Source organism: Haliaeetus leucocephalus, unplaced genomic scaffold (genome assembly GCF_000737465.1).
Source record: "Haliaeetus leucocephalus isolate CR32 unplaced genomic scaffold, Haliaeetus_leucocephalus-4.0 Scaffold362, whole genome shotgun sequence".
Lineage (NCBI taxonomy): Eukaryota > Metazoa > Chordata > Aves > Accipitriformes > Accipitridae > Haliaeetus > Haliaeetus leucocephalus.
This window is the reverse complement of record NW_010972798.1, coordinates 6,144,524-6,165,217: the sequence shown is the minus strand read 5'-3', so window position 1 is coordinate 6,165,217 and position 20,694 is coordinate 6,144,524. Positions and strand designations below refer to the sequence as shown.

At 41.0% G+C, this 20,694-nt stretch overlaps 1 protein-coding gene across 1 annotated transcript in view; it reads left to right on the top strand.

The window, feature by feature from the left end:
* MCF2L2 (MCF.2 cell line derived transforming sequence-like 2) overlaps window positions 1-20,694 on the top strand; it is a 160,136-nt gene that overhangs the window by 105,336 nt on the left and 34,106 nt on the right. Inside the window, exons 16-20 of the mRNA XM_010572952.1 lie at window positions 9,872-9,938; window positions 11,124-11,239; window positions 12,340-12,409; window positions 18,470-18,562; window positions 19,061-19,153. Coding sequence (XP_010571254.1) covers window positions 9,872-9,938; window positions 11,124-11,239; window positions 12,340-12,409; window positions 18,470-18,562; window positions 19,061-19,153 — 439 coding nt within the window. The remainder of the gene's footprint in view (window positions 1-9,871; window positions 9,939-11,123; window positions 11,240-12,339; window positions 12,410-18,469; window positions 18,563-19,060; window positions 19,154-20,694) is intronic.

Sequence of the window (20,694 nt, the reverse complement as noted above, 5' to 3'; positions counted from 1 at the left end):
AACTGACTCATTACTTAAATTTCACTTGAGCTGTTGCACAAGCTCAGCTGAGAATACTTCTCAAGTAGAAAAGGCACTTTTAGCCCTGTGAGAAATGAAAAAAAATTCCTCTTAAAAGCAATTATGTAGGTGGAATGGAAGTTTCCTCTATGCAGCAGCTGACATGCTGTCATTTCTTTTGATTCCATAGCACAGAGATCATTTTGAGATTTTAAGATTAGACCAGTCTTAGAATTTATTGTAGCAATTTCTAATTCAAAACTGGATGTGCTATTTATTGCTTGTTCTATTTACACCAAGACAGTGAGATTTTCACCATTTACTACCTACAAAGGAGATACCATTGCAAAAAATGTAATTTTGTTATATTTTATTTACATTCAGAAATAGAAATTTGACAACACTTAAGACTAGCCAGAGTGCTGGGCCAAGAAGGTCTTTACCACTGTACTCATTTTTGCAGGCCAGTAAATTTTTCACTCACATCTCTTATGTCCAACTCTATCCAATGTTGATGTTTATTCTAAGTATATGTATCTGTTGCACTGCACAAAGTTCTGTTCAGTCCTTTCTCTTGTTTTTGAAGCCTCAGGTGTTAAAAGAGCCAGTATTTTCAATTTAAGTAGATCTCTATCTAAATTAGATATATTTATAAAAGTGATGTTTATTTTATTTTTATTAATTTAATAAATTCAGCTGAGCATTTTGCTCTTGCACACTGGTATTCTGCTATTTCAGCTGTTGAAAATATTAACTTTTCATCTTCCAGGCACCATGCATTTTTGCAAGACAGATATGGAGTACCCATGTGCGAGTGCCACTTTTGCTGGCTCCACATCAGTCATGCAGACAGGTTTTCTGTAGTGTAATAATTTTGGAGCACCAATTATGATTTATGGGTAGGGTTTTTTTGTTTGTTTTTGGTTTGTTTGGTTGGTTTTTTTTCAGAAAAGGTCACTGGTTTAATTCTATTTGATGGCTCCAATTCTTCTTCTGGGAAAAGACTTCTTATAAGGACAGGCACCTGTGATAGCAAATCCTGGCATAGAAAGAAGATCTGTGAATGGGAGTGAGCCAATGAGTTTGTTAGAAAAGAAGCACAGCTACGGAAACAAAAATCCTGAATTAGTTCTATGTTGCCATCTGAGCAGGATGCACAAATAGTAACTGTATGAGCAAAAAGCCATTGAGATTTAGCCAGAGGAGATATTAATAGGTTGTGGTAGTCTCTAGTTATTATTTCTGCTTAGTGCTTCATTATATTTGACACGGGTTTTTAAGGTAGCACATATCACAGCAGAGAAACCATTTGACACTGCTCCTGCCAGAATTATTGTGATACAGACCTGCATAACCATAGAATAGAATCATGGACTCATTTAGGTTGGAAAAGACCTTTAACATCATCGAGTCCAACCATTAACCTAGCACTGCCAAGTCCACCATGTCCCTAAGTGCCACATCTACAGGTCTTCTAAATACCTCCAGGGATGGTGACTCAACCACTTCCCTGTGCAGCCTATTCCAATGCTTGGCAACCCTTTCAGTGAAGAAATTTTTCCTAATAGCCAATCTAAACCTCCCCTGGTGCAACTTGAGGCCATTTCCTCTTGTTACTTGATAGAAGAGACCGACCCCCACCTCACTACACCCTCCTTTCAGGTAGTTGTAGAGAGCGAGAAGGTCTCCCCTCAGCCTCCTTTTCTCCAGACTAAACAGCCCCAGTTCCCTCAGCCGCTCCTCATAAGGCTTGTGCTCCAGACCCTTCACCAGCTTCGTTGCCCTTCTCTGGACATGTTCCAGGACCTCAATGTCTTTCTTGTAGTGAGGGGCCCAAAACTGAACACAGGACTCGAGGTGCGACCTCACCAGTGCCGAGTACAGGGGAACAATCACCTCCCTGCTCCTGCTGGCCACACTATTTCTGATACAGGCCAGGATGCTGTTGGCCTTCTTGGCCACCTGGGCACACTGCTGGCTTATATTCAGCCAGCTGTTGACCAACACCCCCAGGTCCTTTTCCGCTGGGCAGCTTTCCAGCCACTCTTCCGCAAGCCTGTAGCGCTGCATGGGGTTGCATGACCTGACACACCTGGGGAGCTTGGCCAGCCATTCAATTATGTTTCCTTTTTTTCTCTTATTAAGGAAGAAGGAAGGAGGAAGAGTTATTAATATATAATGGGCTGGTACAAGTCTTCTTGATGGTCACTGTAGTAAGGACCTTCCTGGTAGTGTGCTCTCAGTTACCAGAAGAAGCCAGCTCATACAAATACCTATTGACAAAGTTTTGTTGCAATAAGGCAATGCAGAGCAGGATTAGTTTATACTTGGTTAGCAAGATTGCTAGCTGCTATTTGCACAGTCCAAAGGAATATAAATAGCTACATTTGGTCTAAATGTCAGCACAGGCAGTGACAAGATAGAGAAATGCACCACTACAAGTGAAGGGTGCTAATTAATACCAGCATTTACCTCAGTTTCAAGGTTTCACTTACGACATTGGCTAAAACCAAGTCTCTTCCTGATGCTTTGCTGTCCTTTGCAGCTCCTACATTCTCACCCCTGTTGGAGAGAATCCTTTATGCAGTCATTTTTTTACTTCACTTCAGCATGGCATGACTAACCTGCCAGTGGTCAGAGAGAGCACTAATGACAAAGCAGAAATAGTTTTCCTATTACTTTCTCCTTTCTTATCACCCTTATTGTGCTGGCACTGCAATGCCTCTCAAAGCCAGGAGTGGCAGAAAGTGGCTCAGTGTGCGATAATCTCAGTAGTGCTGCAGGGCTACAGGATGCCATGGTTGCCAAAGCAAGAATAATCTGCCCAAAGCGAACTGATGTGAAATCACACCTGTGGGAAATGTGGTCTTAGTAGTAATGAAGGCCATGATGTTTCATGAGAAACCCAGATCAATAATTCAAAGAAATGTGAGCTAGTTCATGCACTTTAACTGTTTCCCATAACAAGAAGTTTCCTTTGCTGGAGGAACATCTGACAACATCACATCAGTGGGTCTGTGTGTGATCTCTTCCTGCCACAGCCACATCCTAATTCTGCCAAGTTACGGTAGCTGCAAAGGCTCTGCCATACAGAGTGCTTTGCCAGGTTAGTGGTGGCTGAGCCCTCTCTGCTAGGACACATAATAAACTCCCTCCACAGAGGGAAAGCTGGCCTTGCTTTCCTGAGCAGTGTTTCACGTCACTGTTTCCACACCAGGAAAGCTAGTGGGTCAGGTATTATTGGGACCAGAATATTCCACCTTTGGAACTCTTCTGATTTGTTGAGTCTCTCTTTCTTTGGGGAAGGAGCAAGTATACTCCAGTGGAATTAAGGTTTACTGGCAACAAGGATGCCTACAGGTAGGATCTTACAGATTTCTCGGACTCCGTGGAAACCTTAGACCTTCAGGTCAGATGCCTAATCCTTCACCATCTGTGTTGAGATGACCTGCTTACTTGGCAATGATCTTGGCGAGGAACTATCCTTGTGAGAGCTGCCCATAAACTTCAGCCAATTCAGTTTTGTTGTCTTTGGAGTGCTGCCATCCAAACCACATACTTTTGTAAATGTCTCTGAAATGAAAGAACAATGGAGTGTGGAAGATCTCCCCTCTTCTTTACCTCACACAACCCAGTTCCACCTGGTTTTTCTCCAGTTTCCAGTCACCAAGGGGACTGTTTGGGTCTTTCCTGTAATCACAACGCTGAGTCCAAAGTCAAGGCTGCGAGCTGCTTCTATTTGGAAATTACCTCCGAATCCTCTCACACACAGCCAACTGCAACAAGTGTGTTTATAGGATGCAAGTTCTCATACTTACTGGCCAAACCATGAACAGTCCCTTAGCACCAAGGGCAAGATTTCAAGTGGTCTCTCCTGGCTCCATCTCCTTTCTTCATGTTTCTCTGTGAAGGGGAAAGCAAATACAAAAGCAGGTGGGGTGGCAGATACATCAGTGTTGCATCTGCTGCGTCCTCCAAGAGACCAGTCCCTGGTTTAGGCTAGTGAGGAAGGTGAGTGGCAGCACTGGAGGCTGCAGAAAAGCCCTCTGAAGCTGATAGAAATCTGCATGAAACTTTGCTATGTAGTTTGGACATGGACACAGAAAAAAGAGAGACACTGAATGAACTGTGAGCTAAGTTTAAAACTCTAACTACAGTAAGGGCCCGTATCTCTGCTCTGCCATTGATTAGCTTATGTTCTTAATTTTTCTGATATGCTTTTTTGTTCCTTCACTGTTTCACCTTTTGTTTAATTTCTGATATTATTGACAGAAACATTAGGGTGAACCCTGGTGCCTGTACTTTCTTCTTAGCAGTTAGAAAGACAATGGATTAGTTGCATTTGTCTTAATTTCTTATCTACGGACCAATGTCCTTTTGCTTTTAGAAACAATGTATGTTTGCATTTGCAGTATTAGCTTTGTCCAAATGTTGGACAATGTAAAGAGGATTTATGATGAGGCTGGTCACCAGAAAATGACTTCTAACCTAGTCATCCTTGCTGAGACCATACAAGGGAAAAAGGGAGTTGGAAGAACCACCTGTGACAATAGTCCTGTCAATTGCTGCATCATATTTTCCTTAAACTTGATACTCGCAGCAGATGCATGCTGAGTTACCCTTCCTGCCCCATGACATCCTGGAAGAGATGACCATTTCACATTTCACCCCTCATGGCTTGATGTGAATCAGATGATGTCACTACTGGTTTTCTAGGCCATTAGACTATCTCAAATGCCATTAAATCCCTTGTGCCATATAGTGAGCTCCCTACTTCATCATTTACCAACCTAGCATGCTCACACAGTGAGCATAAAAGTATCTCCTTTATACCCTCTTAATGCTTTCCTCCACAGCAACAAGACACACTTATGTAGCTTTTTAATTTACTGTTCTTAAATTGCATCTTTGTCAGGGCAATTCTAAGGTCTGTGGAAGGTCCTCGACCAAGTGCACAGCTTTATATTGTTAACAGTTTGACAAGAGAGTGATTAATGTACAACAACCTTTAATGTTTGAGATTTTGCTGCTATGGTTATTATTTGGAGAGCAATTCAGGTAAGTTACTCTGGGAGCGCTGGAGCTAAGGAAGGCTCTTTTCTGATGGGTTTGTGCTGAGTGTTCCTGGTGGCTGCTGTAGCACCAACCCTGTTAGAGAAAGAAATACAGAATAACACTTTCAGAAGAATAGTGTTGTAATGATATAAAATAACATCTGGAGACTGTGGGATGGTTACAGATAGAGATGGATGGATTATATCATGCAACACTTCCAACCAGTGGCAGCCTTGGGAATAGAATTTGCACCCACCAGCAATTTGCAGAAGCATGAGAGGTATTCTGCTTTGGGGACAGTGGGAGGCTTAAGCATACAGCTCCTGTGTTCCAAGTAGGAAATCCCAGAGATGTACTTGGCCATGGGTACTAAGAGGCAAGTGTAAAAACAGCTCTAAAGCATGTGTGCTGAGTCTGACAGAATGCTGGATGTTTGGTCAAATTCCTCTTTTTTCACGTGGACACAATTTGTGGGTGGTAAAAGACTAAAGTTAAAAACAAAAAACCAACAACAACACCCCCCTCCCCCAAACCCCTGAGCAGCGAAGGTCTTATTTAGGCAGCAAATCCTGCTCTCTCACTGTGGAGAAGTATTGGAAAATGATTATCCTTTATGTACAGACTCATGGTTTAGAGATATGAAGCTCTTGAACTCTAACCAGGAGCTGGAGGAATACCATCATGGTTTTGTCTCCGTTTCATTGTCATTGAAACTGAGATGATAAAATGGTTAGCACCACCTTTACAAGCAGTGAAAGGATTAGTTAAACAAGTTTTTCGTAACACTTAAAAAGCTAAGGCATTTGCTCTTAATATAAGTTTACATACAGAAATAAGTTAAATAATAAAATCAAATCTTCTTAAAGAATTGTGTTAGATTTTATGATAACCCCATAACTACAATAGCAGTATCTTAGGAGTCCCACAGAACTTCCTCTAATAAAACATTCCTCATACATGATTTTTTTTTTTTTTTAATGCTCTGAATGGACAAAGTTTCCAAACAAAATTAGGATTAGTAAATCAATTAAAAAACCAGGTTTCTTAAAATGGGGATTCAAGAGCTGGTACTCTATGTTAAACCAGGATTCAGAAAAGATTAAAAGAATTCATTTTTGCTTCATCTTTCATAGAAAGCTGGATAGTAAAATATCCTAAAGGCCTCTGTTCTACTTATTGGATTACATTCAGTTGCGCTTTTGACAGGCACCACACTGTTGTTTGTTTATGACAGTTACTAGGAAACCTATGGACTAATAATTTGCGTTTCAGGTATAATTGTTAGCTAAGGGTTGGGTTTGCTTCAGAGTCAGTCCTGATGTAATCTGTTAGCTAACAGACTAAATAACATCTGAAAGATCTATGTCTTATTTCCAGGTAAATAAGCATCTTTCAACAGTAAGATGAACTTAAAATCAAAGATTAATTTAAAACTTAAAAACATTAAGTTTCTGTGGTGACTATGTCACACCTGCTCTGTTGTGTTTTTTTAAACAATGCACCAGCTCTTTGGAAATGTGAATTGTGAGCATTAAATAAACCTCATGAAGTTTCAATTGCTGCAACATGAAATTTTAGGTCTTCTGGATCTGGAGAACAGAAATAATAAACAGAATTTGAGGTTTCCTTAAGATAAATTTAGGTTAGAACTGAAGTTAAAGATGGTATTTCAAAACTTATAACTGATGGAACAACCTTTTCAAACAGTGTCAAACCTGTTCTCCAATTCATGAAGTAAGTGTGGAGCAGTAGTTCTTAGGTCTACCAAGGGAACCAAGAATATAACCATGCTTTGGCTCTGAAGAGTGCTAAAAGTTAAAATAGTCTGTGTATCATTGCAAAGACCATAGCTGTGTACACAGGTAGGATGTATGCACAGTTTCTATGGCCACACTGTTGTGCCAATGCAAATATGAAGTTTGCAGAGGAAGTTATACTTGCATGTGTCTGTTTTATTTTATCTGCTATTAGCTGCCTACCTGGACAACTGAATCTCCACTTTTCTCTACTGAAGCTGATAGCCAGAGTGACAAATAAAATTTGAACTGCTTAGTTTGAATTAGATAGTGACCACCAAACACCTGTCTGATTCAACAAGTTTCTGCCACTAGAGTTTGTGTTGTAGCTCAATAACCATTAGTGGCTTGAGCTTGATGAGGTATGTTAGTTCAGTTTATAGCCAGCCTGCGTTTTTGACTCCAGAAACAAGTTGTGCATTGTCCTCATGATTTCTTTGCAGCATTGCCCGTGATAGTGATGCTAGAACAGTAGCAATCTGCTTGTCCCCCTTTGCATCTGGTCTGTGCAGTAACTTCAATAGCTGTTAAAAGGAAAGGCATATTTAACCATAAAAGTTTTATTTCTTTCAGTCAGCTGTAAAAGCAAGTGCTAATGTTTGTAAAATAATGTTTTGGACATTTTTGCCATTGACTGTGCAATTCTCATGAAGGTGCATCAAAGTAGCATATATCTCTATCTTGTGAGGAGTAATCTAGTTCTCTGAGCATATCCCAAACATATTTTCCAGCTCAAAGGTGTGCAAATTCAGGGAAACGTGGATGGAGCTTTTACATGGGTTAGAGTCCAACACGGCTTGGCTTTATGAGATCATGCATAGTACTGCAGAATCCCTTTGCACCCGTGTTCACTCAATAGTATTGCTCAGTCATGAAGAGTGAGATCATTTTTTCCCTATTGCTAGATGCAGCTTTCCTGTGCATAAATATTTCAGTTTGAGATCAATGTGGAGTTAACTAATTGGAGTCAGGACTCCTGGAGCATACAGCGTACAGCTCTGACCCATTTCCCTACCTTGTGATAGACACTCTGCAATTTTGTCTTTACTTAAGGCATTAAGGCAAGATACCTATGAAATCCTAGTTATTTTATAACAAAATTTGAAACATTATGGGCCAGTTGAAGGTAAGGTCTAGTCTTCTCAGTATTTATAATGTTTCTCAAGCAGTGGTCCATAAAGCAGTAATAGCCTCCAAGACCAGAGTAAGTGGTCCCCACCTAGCCTGCAAAAACATATTGCCTTGAAAAAGAGTGGGTAAATCTGAAGCAAATCAATGAATCTATTTTAGTAACCAAGTAAGGTTTCGGTCAGTGCTTTTGCATTTCAAGCTGCCTGAAATGTGAGTATTTTACTTTCAAATGCCTGGCCATACCATTTAAAGGAGGCTTTATCAGAAGTGCGTTTGATTTATTAATCTCAAAAAGGACATCCTAAAAAGCGCAGAGGATGACAAAATCCCCTCACAGTGGATGCAACAGTGTAAATGTGGTTCATGATATAAAGGGCTAATGGGGTCTGGCTGATTACGTGACTGTTGTATGATATATAAAAACCAGGTAACCAGACATAGAACAAACTTCCCAGCAGGAGTGATAGAAGTCACTTTCCTGTCTCTATATTTTCCTGTAGAAAGCAGCCTTGAGAGGCTTCAAGCTTCGGGCACTAGGCAGCAGAGGAGCAGATTTCTATCTCCTCCAGTCTCTTGGAGAGCTTTTTACCAAAATAGCAGAAATCTGTATTTTTGCAAAAAAACCGCCATGGTTCCTGTAGCATCTACTCTGGAGGTTACCTTCCAGACACACCATCATGTCTTTGGCTGGTCAATGGCATGCTGGACAAGTACATTTCTAGGGGAAAACCTGGGATTAATGCTACTGATTGTATGTGTAAAGTGGCAGGTAGCTCCTGAGGTAGAAGGGTCTCCAAGCATAAGATATTTTTCTTCTTTCTACCCACCACCAATTTCATCCTTACCCTAACATATGTACAGGGAGATATGGGACAAATGCATGTGCCGGTATTGATGCCAATAGTTACCTACACTTCTACTAGCCTCAGGTTGTGTGCTGCTTATGACTGGCCATACTCCAGTTTCTCTAGACGTTACTTCCTAGTGTCCTTCTGTTGATGTGTTTTTGCTTGATGTAGCTGTGTGGTTACAGACTCTTGTGAAGCATGGACCAGGAAAGGAATAATAGGCATTAGTCCTTTTCTACTTGGACAAACTGCTCAAAGCTCTGGAAGAGCTATCCTGAAAACTTAGTGCATAAGAATATTAAAGAGAACATCTTCTTGAGAATATGGGACAACTCATGCATGAAAAAAGTTGAGGAATTTAATGCAATTTTATTTTAAAATCTAATTAGTTATTTGTCCAAAAGTGAATTGGTTACATTCATATTTCTGTGAAATAAATCAGGCATCTTCAAGATACATGTCTCCAAGTTACCTAGAAGCATTGAACTAGTATTAGAAATGAAAAGTCCAAAATATTGTATAAATATTTTATTCTAATTTACTTTCATGTTTTCAGACTTCTGACATCATCCTGTTGCCCGTTTTCACAATGTATTAAAGAAAGGAAGCCTGATCACCAATTTTGTTTATTACATAAGAGAAAGTAAAACAGAAATGTAACATAGCCTTGGGAAATATAAACCCCTTTTATTGAGTATTGTTAGTTATGATTAGAAGAGGAAATATTTTTTGTTTGCCTTCTGGGGCATTTAAAATCTTTTTATTCAAATTCGTAGGTATAAAAATAATGGAAGCAACCAAAATGAAGTTTAAAACGAGCTGAAAAAAAATAGTTCAAGGGATGTTCAGGACTTTTAAGCTTATCAACAAGGCACAATACTGAAGTATGGAGAAATGACCTTCGGAGATGCCACAGGAGGGTTTTTTTAATGTAGTTGGAGGCATAAAGAGGAATATACAAGGAAAAACATTTTTTCTTTCATGTGTGCTTTGTTGAACTGTTGGTAAACACTATAACTTTCCACCTTTCTTCTTTTTTAGCCACATAATCAATGAGCTGATAGAAACAGAACGGGTTTATGTAGAAGAACTTCAAAGTATAATAGAGGTAAGAAATTCTTCTGTAGTGACTTCTGGTGCTTAACCTCTAAGTCATCACTGCAGGTGCACATCCTTCATGGGCTGAGCACTCTCACCTCCCACTTAGTGTTTAGAATACACAGGCTCTGTTAGCAAGATAGCTCAGCCTTGGAGATGAAAAACGAGAAGGATGTTTTGAACATCTTTCCTCAGGGCTTAAAGGAAGAGGCACATTTTCTGATCCCAGCCCACAGAATGATAAATGTTGCATGGTTCTCAAAGTTAGGGACAGAGGAATAGTTAATAATGTGCCTTTTCAAAATATCATCAACAGGCTTCAGAAACAGCACCCTTGATTTCCATGGGAACAGACACTAAATTTCTGTGAATGTAAGTTTGGAAAATGATTGAGAAAAAAGAAGGCCCTCTTCCTCCTCTTGTTTATAGTCCCATGCAGTGTCTGAACACAGAAAAGAGCTGCTTACACCGCAAATATAACTCTTGAGCTTTTGAAACTCATAGGATACCAGCATACTCTGTGTGTGCGGAGTCTGGGGTCTCTAGTCTGTGGGAGGATGGAGGCTGAGTAGGGCTCAATCATGCTTGTATTTGGGTGGGACTTGAAGGACTGGGTAGTTTCTTTTTGCAACCATGTGATTGCTTCTTTATTGGATTTGATCTGTGGGAGCTGACAGCTCTGAGAATTGATATATTACTTTTGCGTTTAAATTCTGCACTCAGAATGTTCTTCTCTCAAAGTTTTTATTGAAGAAACACAATCCAGTTTCTACAAGAAACAACCGAATAATCAAGCCAAATACCACAGTCCAACAAATAAATCCAAAATTACCCTTTTGCAGTGAAGCAGTGTAGCAGAAAGATATGTGTCTGTCAAACTTAGCAGTTTCCATCCCTACACGACCAAAATGGCTTTTGAATCCTAGGGACATCATTTCATCTTTTTTGTTAATCCAGTAATCTGTCCATTTGTGGTTAAAAATGTGTTTGCACAGCTATCAGGGGTAAAAGCTCTGGGGAAAATTAGAAGCATCAGAAATTCACGGGAGCAACAATGAAGCCGGCATAGGAGAAGCCTTTATAAGCTCTGTTGAGAACAAAAAGCACATAGACTTTGGGGCTTTTCAGTGTCTCAGACACAGTACTTCTTCCCTGGTAAAAACAGGCTGGTTTTATTTTCCACTCTTCTCTGCAGGGATATGCTTCAGAAATGGACAATCCCAATTTAGTACATCTGATTCCATCTGCACTCCAGAACAAGAAGGAAATTCTTTTTGGGAACCTCCCAGAAATCTACGAATTCCACAACAGGCACGTGGCCTGCGCCCTCGGGTGCTACTGTCATTTCTACTCCTTTTATGTGGGGTGCTTTGTCATGCTCGCACATATGCAGGCAGGAAAAGTCATCCTCACTTGCCTCTGTGTGTTCTATAAAACCCATGTGTGGAGAAGACTTCTGAGATCATCTATTTAATCTTTTTTGTGAAAGATTATACCCTTTTGTGCATTTACTTGAGATTTCCCCTGGCATTATCCATTTTGAATGTCCCTAATGGCGACTATTTTACCACCTCTCTTGGTACACTGGTAGATGTCACAGGACTAAATGCCGATATTCTCTCTCTGGCAAAACTCCTCTGTGAGGAAGTTTTCTTAGTGTTCAGCTTATTTGTCCTATATTTCTGTTATCACATCAGAAGACATGATATATTTGATAGCACTTTTCTTAAGGAATTTCATCCTTCACATGATCATAAAACTTTCTTTTGGATAATAATGGCCCATAAGATGTAACAAACAGTTGAACAAAATAAATAAAAAGTCCCTCTTTTGCAAGTTTAAATATTATGCCAGAGTAGTTGATACACAGTAGAAAAATTCTTTTCAGTTTATGTATTATTTTGAAAGAATGTGTCTTCCATTTGGAGAATGACATTCCCCTCCCTTTGCAAGCCTGGTCTTTCTTTCTCTAAAGGCTTAATGCATTGACTGCCACTGCAGAAGCCTTTGGCTATATCCCATATTTTCACTGCTTGCTGATCAAGCAACTGCATGTGACAGACCTTTTCTGTCTTTTCTAGCTGTTCTGAAAAATCCTCATAACCAAATGGGAAGCAGGTATTTGGGCTTCATATTGGAAACAAATCTCAACAGCCAGAGGAACCAGAGGTATCAGATGCTTGTGAGCAGATGAAAACATAATATTGGTGATTCAGGCAATCATCTGTGAACCACGTCCCATTTTTCTAAAATATATACGTAATGTTTTTCTTTGTGTGTCAGAATTGTTACCTTCCCCATGGAATCCTCTTACTACAAAAATGTAGGCTTTCAGCTGGATTTACACAGAAACTAGCACACAGTGCGAGTAGGATGTTACATTACTGTTTGCTTTCCTTTCTCCCCCTCAGGATTTTCCTTAAGGAGATAGAAAATTGCATTGAAAACCCTGAGCTTCTTGCCCGATGCTTTTTGAAAAGAGTAAGTGAATCCTTTTGCAGGTTTGTATGAATATCTATGGTCTTATTCTGTAGTACTTACAGATTTACTCCTATCCTTTCACTCTGATTGCTTTTGTGAATGATGGAAACTCACATAGGCAGATATTCCCAAATTAAGCCACAATTAACAAGTGTGTATTCTGAAATCTGAAGCTTTATGTGGTTTACTGACAGGAAGAGATCTGTTACCGCTGTTTTACCAATGTATGTTAAGCCCTGGCTAAAAAACCCAAACAAACCAAAAACCACAACAGTCATCCAAATGTTTAACATGCTTTTCATATCAGACAAATCTATACCAGCAGTCTGATGTATGTCAGACACAACCCTACTGTAAGTAAGCAGAGAACAGTATCACAGCAGATTGCGCTGAGGGCAGACAGTACATCCTGTTCCTGGTTGATCCTCTCTCTCTTTTCTCTGCACCATTCAGGAGACTTACTCCCCTAGAACTGGTCCAGCAGAGTCTATCACCTTCCTTGCATGGTGGAACCCCACCAACTCCATAACTCTATGAGGTCGATTCCTTTACTTGTTCACATAAGTCAACAACCAAGTGGGATTCTCCCCACTTGTATGAAGTGGTGAGGGTTAGCTGTTTAAAAGTGGAGTGAGCTCAGTTTATGAGAAAGCCCAAAGCCAAAAGGCAGTGGTGGTTCTGGTCAGATGCAGGTGTTTTCACTTTCTGTGACTTTCAGTGCCTAAGTTCTGCAACTCTCTCCAAGAGCTCCCAGTCATTCCCCCCCACCTCCTCCAGTTATCGTGACTTAGTTCTATTTCCTGTAACATAAGAAAAGGTGCTTATTTATATAGCACTCATTCAGAGGCCCTACTAATAAGAAAAAAACTGTTTCGGTGAGTTCCTACCATTTTCACAGTCTGACAAAACTGCTTGAATAAGACTGTGTTTTGCATGGGAAATGGAAAAGGCATGAGAAACGGGAATATGTGTTCTCTTCACTGTAGTCAAAGGTACCTCCTGCTTCTACTGTATACTGCATCTAGCATTTTCTGCTTTGCCAGGGTACATGTTAAATCTTTTTTTAACAAGGTGCTGTATGAAATACAGACAGATTTGGATGAAACATACATACCCCAATTGTCAGAGGTGTTGAGCACTGCCACATCTTTAAGATTTCAATGGGAATTATGAACATATGATACTTCCAAAGGGTATGCCCCCAATTTACAAACAGGTCAGGCTGAAGAGCATTATACGAGTGTAAATGTGAATATAAGTCCACTGAATTATCTTCTGTTTAACAGCGAAGCATTTAGAGCTTGAGTAAATGACACTACTAAGAAATACGTTGTTATCCTAAGCTTCAGATGCTGAGCAGGAAAATATTGTGGTGAAATCATTATGCAAAATAGGATAAACAGTCTTTGAAGAATGCAGACCTTTGAAATCCAAGAAGCATAAAGTGGTCTATATGTTGCAAACATCCCTGGATTTGAAGCTAAAGAGAAATTTTTGATGCAGAATTGATCCTGTAATTCTGCAGAAAGTTCAGATTCCTTGTTTAAATATTGTAGCTTATGTCTCTCTCTGTAAAAACAGCTGTTGAGCCCAATTCTCCTTACTATTCTACCAATATGAAATCAGCAGCAATAAAGCTATGATTCAGGTGTGAAGTGAAAGAAAAACAGTCCCTCTGTCACCTTTGCTTATCAGTTTCTATGGCCTAGCCAAAAAACACTAAATCTATCGAATAAGAGGTTACATCATGCATTTGCTTTCTCCCTATTTCAAATTTCGCGCTAAGAAAGCAAAAGCCTCTCTCTTGAGATGTCTCTGCTCACACAGTAGCACCTTTGATTCAAGAACTTGCCCTTATGTTCTGTTTTTAGAAGAAGCCACATAAAGTCCAGAAATTTGTTGTTTCTGTTGGACTGCCTTTAGGAGGCACAAACAAAAGCCTGGTTGTGTGTTTGTGTTCCCCATGATTTGGCAGCTTTTTGCGTCTTCCTGCTGAACAGAGGCTTCTGGCTTGCCCTGTGACTTATGACCGTGCTTGCTTTGGCACAGGGCAAACTGAAACGGCTGCAGTTCAAGGTGATGCCAAGTTCTGGGGGGAAACTCGCATTGTTGCAGATTCACTTCCCATTTCTCCTTCTTTGTATGGCTGTAACCATCCTGCCACAACATTGTGGTGGGCCTGTGATTAGAAACAGACTGATCTTTAGATTCATACTTGAAGAATATTACCCTGTCTTATCACACTGGGACTTTTCAGTCCTGATTCCAGAGCTGCTTGAAAGTGTCCTGAGAGCTGCAGTGGGACACCCTCGTGCCTGAATCCCTCCATCCCCTGCCACTCATTCCCCTGCCATGTCCCCACACACTCTCCCACCTCCACCAGTGCCACCTGGTCAGCTGTCACCATGGATGTGAACTCTTCTTCTCAGGTGATGGCAGAAACAGCCTGCGGAGTCCCATCCTATTTCTCCTCTCTGGCTTCTCTCCTGGAACACAGTAGCAGAATCAGGTGGGAGATGAGCCATAAATGCCCCTCTTGTCCTCCCTCCCATTTTGCCTGACCTTGTTAGGGCATGATCTTCATATGAACTAAATTACAAGTAAGCCAGCTCAACTTTGCCCTATTATACTATTATAGCTATTATACTATCACCAAGATGCTTGACCTTGCTTAAAGCTCTGTGTGGCAAGGACACAGATGCTGGAAGAGGGGATGTGTGCTGAATGCCTTGCAGGATGGGTCTTCTAGTGCTTTATCAGCACCAAGAGGGACACTCTGGGCTGATCTGCTAAACACAAGGCTGGGAAGAAGGAGAGCTTACCAAACCAAGGTAAGAATGCTCAGGAAGAAACAAAAGGTGTGTCAGACTGCTTACCGACATGTGCCAGGTGAGGTCCCTGGCAGGAGTGACTCACTCACTGTGAATTACTACTGTTTTCTTAGTCATACTGCTAACTTTGGAAAAAGAGAATAATTTAATAGGAGTCAGCAGTTGGAGCGTTTGGTCATTCAGGGAGAAAGAAACATTTAGAAAAGGAACCTACCATGAAAGGACTGTAGCACCTGACCAGAAACCTGTGAGTTGGATTCAAATGGCTAAATTCTAATCTGAAGCAAAATTTATTCATATATCAGCAGTCAACAAAGATAATTGGAACTGTGCATATACGCCTGTGGTGGGTTGACCCTGGGTGGATGCCAGGTGCCCACCAAAGCCACTCTATCACTCCCCCTCCTCAGCTGGACAGGGAGAGAAAATATAATGAAAGGCTCGTGGGTTGAGATAAGGACAGGGAGATGACTCAGCAATTACTGTCACACGCAAAACAAACTCATCTTGGCAAAATTAGTTTAATTTATTACCAGTCAAATCAGAGTAGGATAATGAGAAATAAAAACTAAATCTTAAAACACCTTCCCTCTGCCCCTCCCTTCTTCCTGGGCACAACTTCAGTCCGGATTTTCACTACCTCCTCCCTGCCAGCAGCGCAGGGGGACAGGGAATGGGGGTTGCGGCCAGTTCATCACATCTGGTGTCTGCTTCTCCTTCCTCCTCAGGGGCAGGACTCCTCACACTCTTCCCCTGCTCCAGTGTGGGGTCCCTCCCATGGGAGACAGTCCTTCACGAACTGCTCCAGCATGGGTCCTTCCCATGGGCTGCAGTCCTTCAGGCACAGACTGCTCCAGCGTGGGTCCCCCATGGGGTCACAAGTCCTGCTAGAAAACCTGCTCCAGCGTGGGCTCCTCTCTCCATGGGTCCACAGGTCCTGCCAGGAGCCTGCTCCAGTGTGGGCTTCCCACAGGGTCACAGCTTCCTCCAGGCATCCCCCTGCTCTGGCACAGGGTCCTCCCCAGGCTGCAGGTGGAGATCTGCTCCACCGTGGGCATCCATGGGCTGCAGGGGGACAGCCTGCCTCACCATGGTCTTCACCACGGGCTGCAGGGGAATCTCTGCTCTGGCGCCTGGAGCACCTCCTCCCCCTCCTTCTTCACTGACCTGGGGGTCTGCAGGATTGTTTCTCTCACATGTTCTCACTCCTCTCTCCACCTGCAGCTTCTGTTGCGCAGCAACTTTTCCCCCGTCTGAAATACATTATCCCAGAGGCGCTACCACCATCGCTGATGGGCTCGGCCTTGGCCGGCAGCAGGTCCATCTTGGAGCTGGCTGGCATTGGCTCTATCAGACATGGGGGAAGTTTCTAGCAGCTTCTCACAGAAGCCCCCCCCTCTAGCCCCTCTGCTACCAAAACCTTGCCACGCAAACCCAATACAGCCATGTGCATGAAAGCTTACAAATATCTCAGCATGCAAATCACCATGGAAAGGAAAAGCATTACAGGAGAGACGAGCACGGTGTAAAAGTACCAGCAAGAAGTCAGAACCTCTGCATATGAAGAGAGAGATGTGTGGAACATTTCAGACTGGGATTTGAGTAATTAGGCAATTAATTATTTCTTGGCATTTTAGAGTCTGATCCTAGTAATTTCACCAGAAATTTCCTATTCCTTACCTTATTAAGAAGCTTAAAGCTGTATTTGAAGATGTAAGTATCTGCCTAAGCAGGTGTCACTGATTTAGGCAGCAGTAGGTTGCATTGGCATAGGGTGGTTCCACTATGACAAATTACCAGTAAATTGTTGATTATTGTACCTTCTCTTTAAATTTAAATTGGTACTTTTCTCTTCCCCTGATAGTGCTCTTGACTGTTGCTGTCTCTGTTCTTGCCCAGTCCAATTAGGTTTCTGTGGGCCAGGAACAAATTGTAATGCTTGATTACACTTTGTTATTGGTTCTAGTTTTGTGGGTTTTACCCCCTGCTAACTTCCATCCAAAGCAACATGTACAAACAATTCTATTTGTGTGAAGAAAACACTGCACTTACTTTTGAAACAGCACCATTAATACTCTATTGAGCTGTAACAGAGCTTTTTGTATTGTATAATCCTTAATGCAGGAAGGTGTTACATGGCATAGCTCTGCTTTCATACCTGATTCATCAGGGTGACAGCAGTATAGGTCTATAGAGGAAGATAGCAGCAAGACTGGTTTCTTCTAGTAACTCTGTACAAAAGAAAATGCTTTCCCTGCACCAAGAGTGTATAGGAACTGTCTAGTGGGCTGACAGCACAGCGGCAAGAGCCAGGAATTCCTGAGATTTATTTTTGGTGCCGTCTTTGGTTCACTAAGGTCACATCCACCAGCATAGGTGCAGACAAAGATGGGAAGCTCCCAGCCGGTCAGACACAGCCAGCCCTGCTCAGGTACCTGTATGGCACTGCTCCACGGTCGCGTGGCTGCAGGGCTTCTGTGCTGACCAGGTGCGCAGTTAGTGAGCCGAGAACCTGGCAGAGGAACGCCTGTCTATCTGTATCTACCCATATAGCCTAGGGAGCTTGAAATACACCTCTCCGGGCTTTTATAGAGATTGCCTTTGTTTTCACTGAAGTCAGTGAGACTTTTGCCATGGACTTCAGTGAGAGCACCTGGAGTGTAGTCAAAGGTAAATAGAGGTCAAGTGAATCCACCCACTTCTAATTTGGATAGGACAGAGTTGAAATACTTCCCCCACCTGGCCTGGGATTTCAACAAGACAAACTTGCTGCTTTTTAGTTCATCATTGTACTGTTGAGAGCCAAGACTATTTTCAAAGTGTTTTGGACATGTAAACCTTAGCTAAGTGGTGAGCATTGTTAGTAATTACCAGTCTATACCAGTATTGCTATCAAAATTTACATTTCTAATTTTTTTGGTTTTAAACCATCTATTTCCCTTCCCTGGAAAATAACAGTTTTGCAATTAGGTTATGCATCTTCCAGTCTGAAATCTCCTTGCTTTGTGCAAAAAGTGAGGGGGAAAAAAGTAAATCTCACTTTCAGGTGTATTTAACTTTCCAGGAGTAAAAAGCAAGTTTGGTAGCTTCAGTATATTTTTACATACAAGAGTCATGCCGATGTATTAATAACTTCACATGTTAGGATGGAAGGTAAGAAAAAGTGTGACTCAAGACAGATGCTCTGTGGATTCTTTTTTTCTTACCTTAAACTCTCCTTTTCTTGCAGAAAGAGGACCTCCAAATATATGAAAAATACTGTCAGAACAAACCAAGGTCTGAAGCTCTCTGGAGGCAGTGTGGAGACAGCATCTTTTTTCAGGTGGAATTTCATTGCAGACTAGCAGTGCAAGACCATGAAAGCTTGTTTTCCTTCTGTATCTCTTCTTTCTTTAGAAAACTTAGAGAAATATACAGACTTTTCTGCATGCTTCTTATACTGATGGCAGGTGCTCAGTATGTCAAGGAGCTTTCTGCAAAAGACTAGGTAGGTAGAGTAACAGGTAGATTTCCTGGACAGGAGCCTGACTCTTCAGGCTATGCCCAAGTGCTGGCTTCTTTGCAAACCCCAGATGATTGCAATCTCATAAGCAGGGCATGCCAGATTTCGACACTAAGTTGAACCTAAACTTTAGGTCTTGTTTAGATATATTTTCACTGTGGCAAAAGTAATGCGGAAACTCCTATGCAGATGGAACAAATTTCTCTCTCAATTAATTCACAGGCTTATAATCTTCAGATTACCAGATGATAATGAACTTGGTGTCTTGCCTGTGTTTCAAGAAACAATTGTATTTTTCTTCCCTGTTGTCTCTTACAGGAATGTCAGCGTAAATTGGATCATAAGCTCTCGCTAGATGCTTATCTCTTAAAGCCAGTCCAGAGAATCACCAAGTACCAGTTGCTGTTAAAGGTAAGGTCTCCATGACAATGCAAAGAATTCCAATGCATAGCTTGTTTTACTCACAGAATTGCATATCAGCATTGTTTTCTGAAGGACTACCTGGAAATAAATTCTCTCTCACTTCTTCAACAAATACTTTGTAATGCTAAGTTGTAAAATGGTAACAGTCAAAGAAAGGACTTCTATTTCAGAATATCTTCTATAACTTATATATTAAGCAATAGCAGTATATTAGTTTATATATACTGCTATATATATAAAGTAAGATATTTTGCATAGTAAGTTTTTTATTGTCTCTTTTTAAAATTATTTTAAAACAGAAATTGAATTTGGCTTTATTGGATCAGTATATGGTATTACAGTTTGAAAACAGGAACTGATGCTTTAAATACTGTCTCTGACATCTGTGCCTGTTTAGTAAAACTCTCAGCTCTCTCAACCTCATATTTTCCCATGGTTGTGACTCAAACTTTTCAGAAGGAGCCACTCCCTTTCAGTGCTTCCGTTTTAAAGACCCAGCTAGGAACGAATTCTCTGTAACTTTTCAATGGAATGAATAGGTGAAATTCCCTCTTGATTTAGTTGGAACTGTAAGTGGTCCATGCTTGAAATTCTGGTCTGAACTGGGCAACAGGAAATATGTGCTTTTAAACCAATGACACTTTTTGAAGATCGTTGTTTAAACTTCTGTCTTAATTTCCCCAGTTCTTCAAATTAATGTTTACTGACTTCCTCATGGGAAGGTCATGAAGGTGAATTACATGTTGTTCTCAAGCCTCTGCTTGCAGTATTGTGTACTGTCATGAAATTTAGTGTGAAATTTGCAATGAAGATTTTAGGCTGCAGTTTTATTTGCTAATAGCTACCATGGCACTGGTCAAGTTGTGCCAGTTTAAGCCATGTGAGGATCTGGCTGGCCATGCACTTGTGCAGTATTTCTGTGACCTGTTTATTGACTTTATGCAAAACTATAGAATCCAAATATTGAAGGGTGATATTAAGAAGAGTGCAACTTCACTGATTCCAGTAGATCTACATCAATGTAATCCAGAAGTAAATTTGGCTCTATTTCTTGAAACTATTCTGTCACGAGGGAGTAAATGTCAAGGTCCTCAGAAGAGCAAGAGTAAACCAGATTCTATTTTTAATTTGAAATATGACTATAAATAAAACAAAGATTAGATCAAGGAGTAAAATTCTCAGGCAAACCAGGTTGTAGCCATTGGGGCTGAAGCTGGTCAGACCAGTTTTGTACTTGGCAACAACACATTGGCACAGACATTTACTTTGTCAGGGATTATGAGATCTGTGAAGATGGTGCACTCTTTCCCTGGCAGCAGGAGCATTTAAAAGTGTAGGAAAATGGCAGTCAGTAAAAAATTGGTAACAAACAAGTGCCTAAGCAGCTGTGTGCCTTGAATGATGGGCAGACTAGTTTTAAATCCTGGGTCACAATTATTGCAACTCTCTGGTTTCAGTCAGTTTAGCTAATATTATAAAGCAGCATGCCCACTATACAGAGAGCAGGGATCCATCCTCATCCTAGAAAT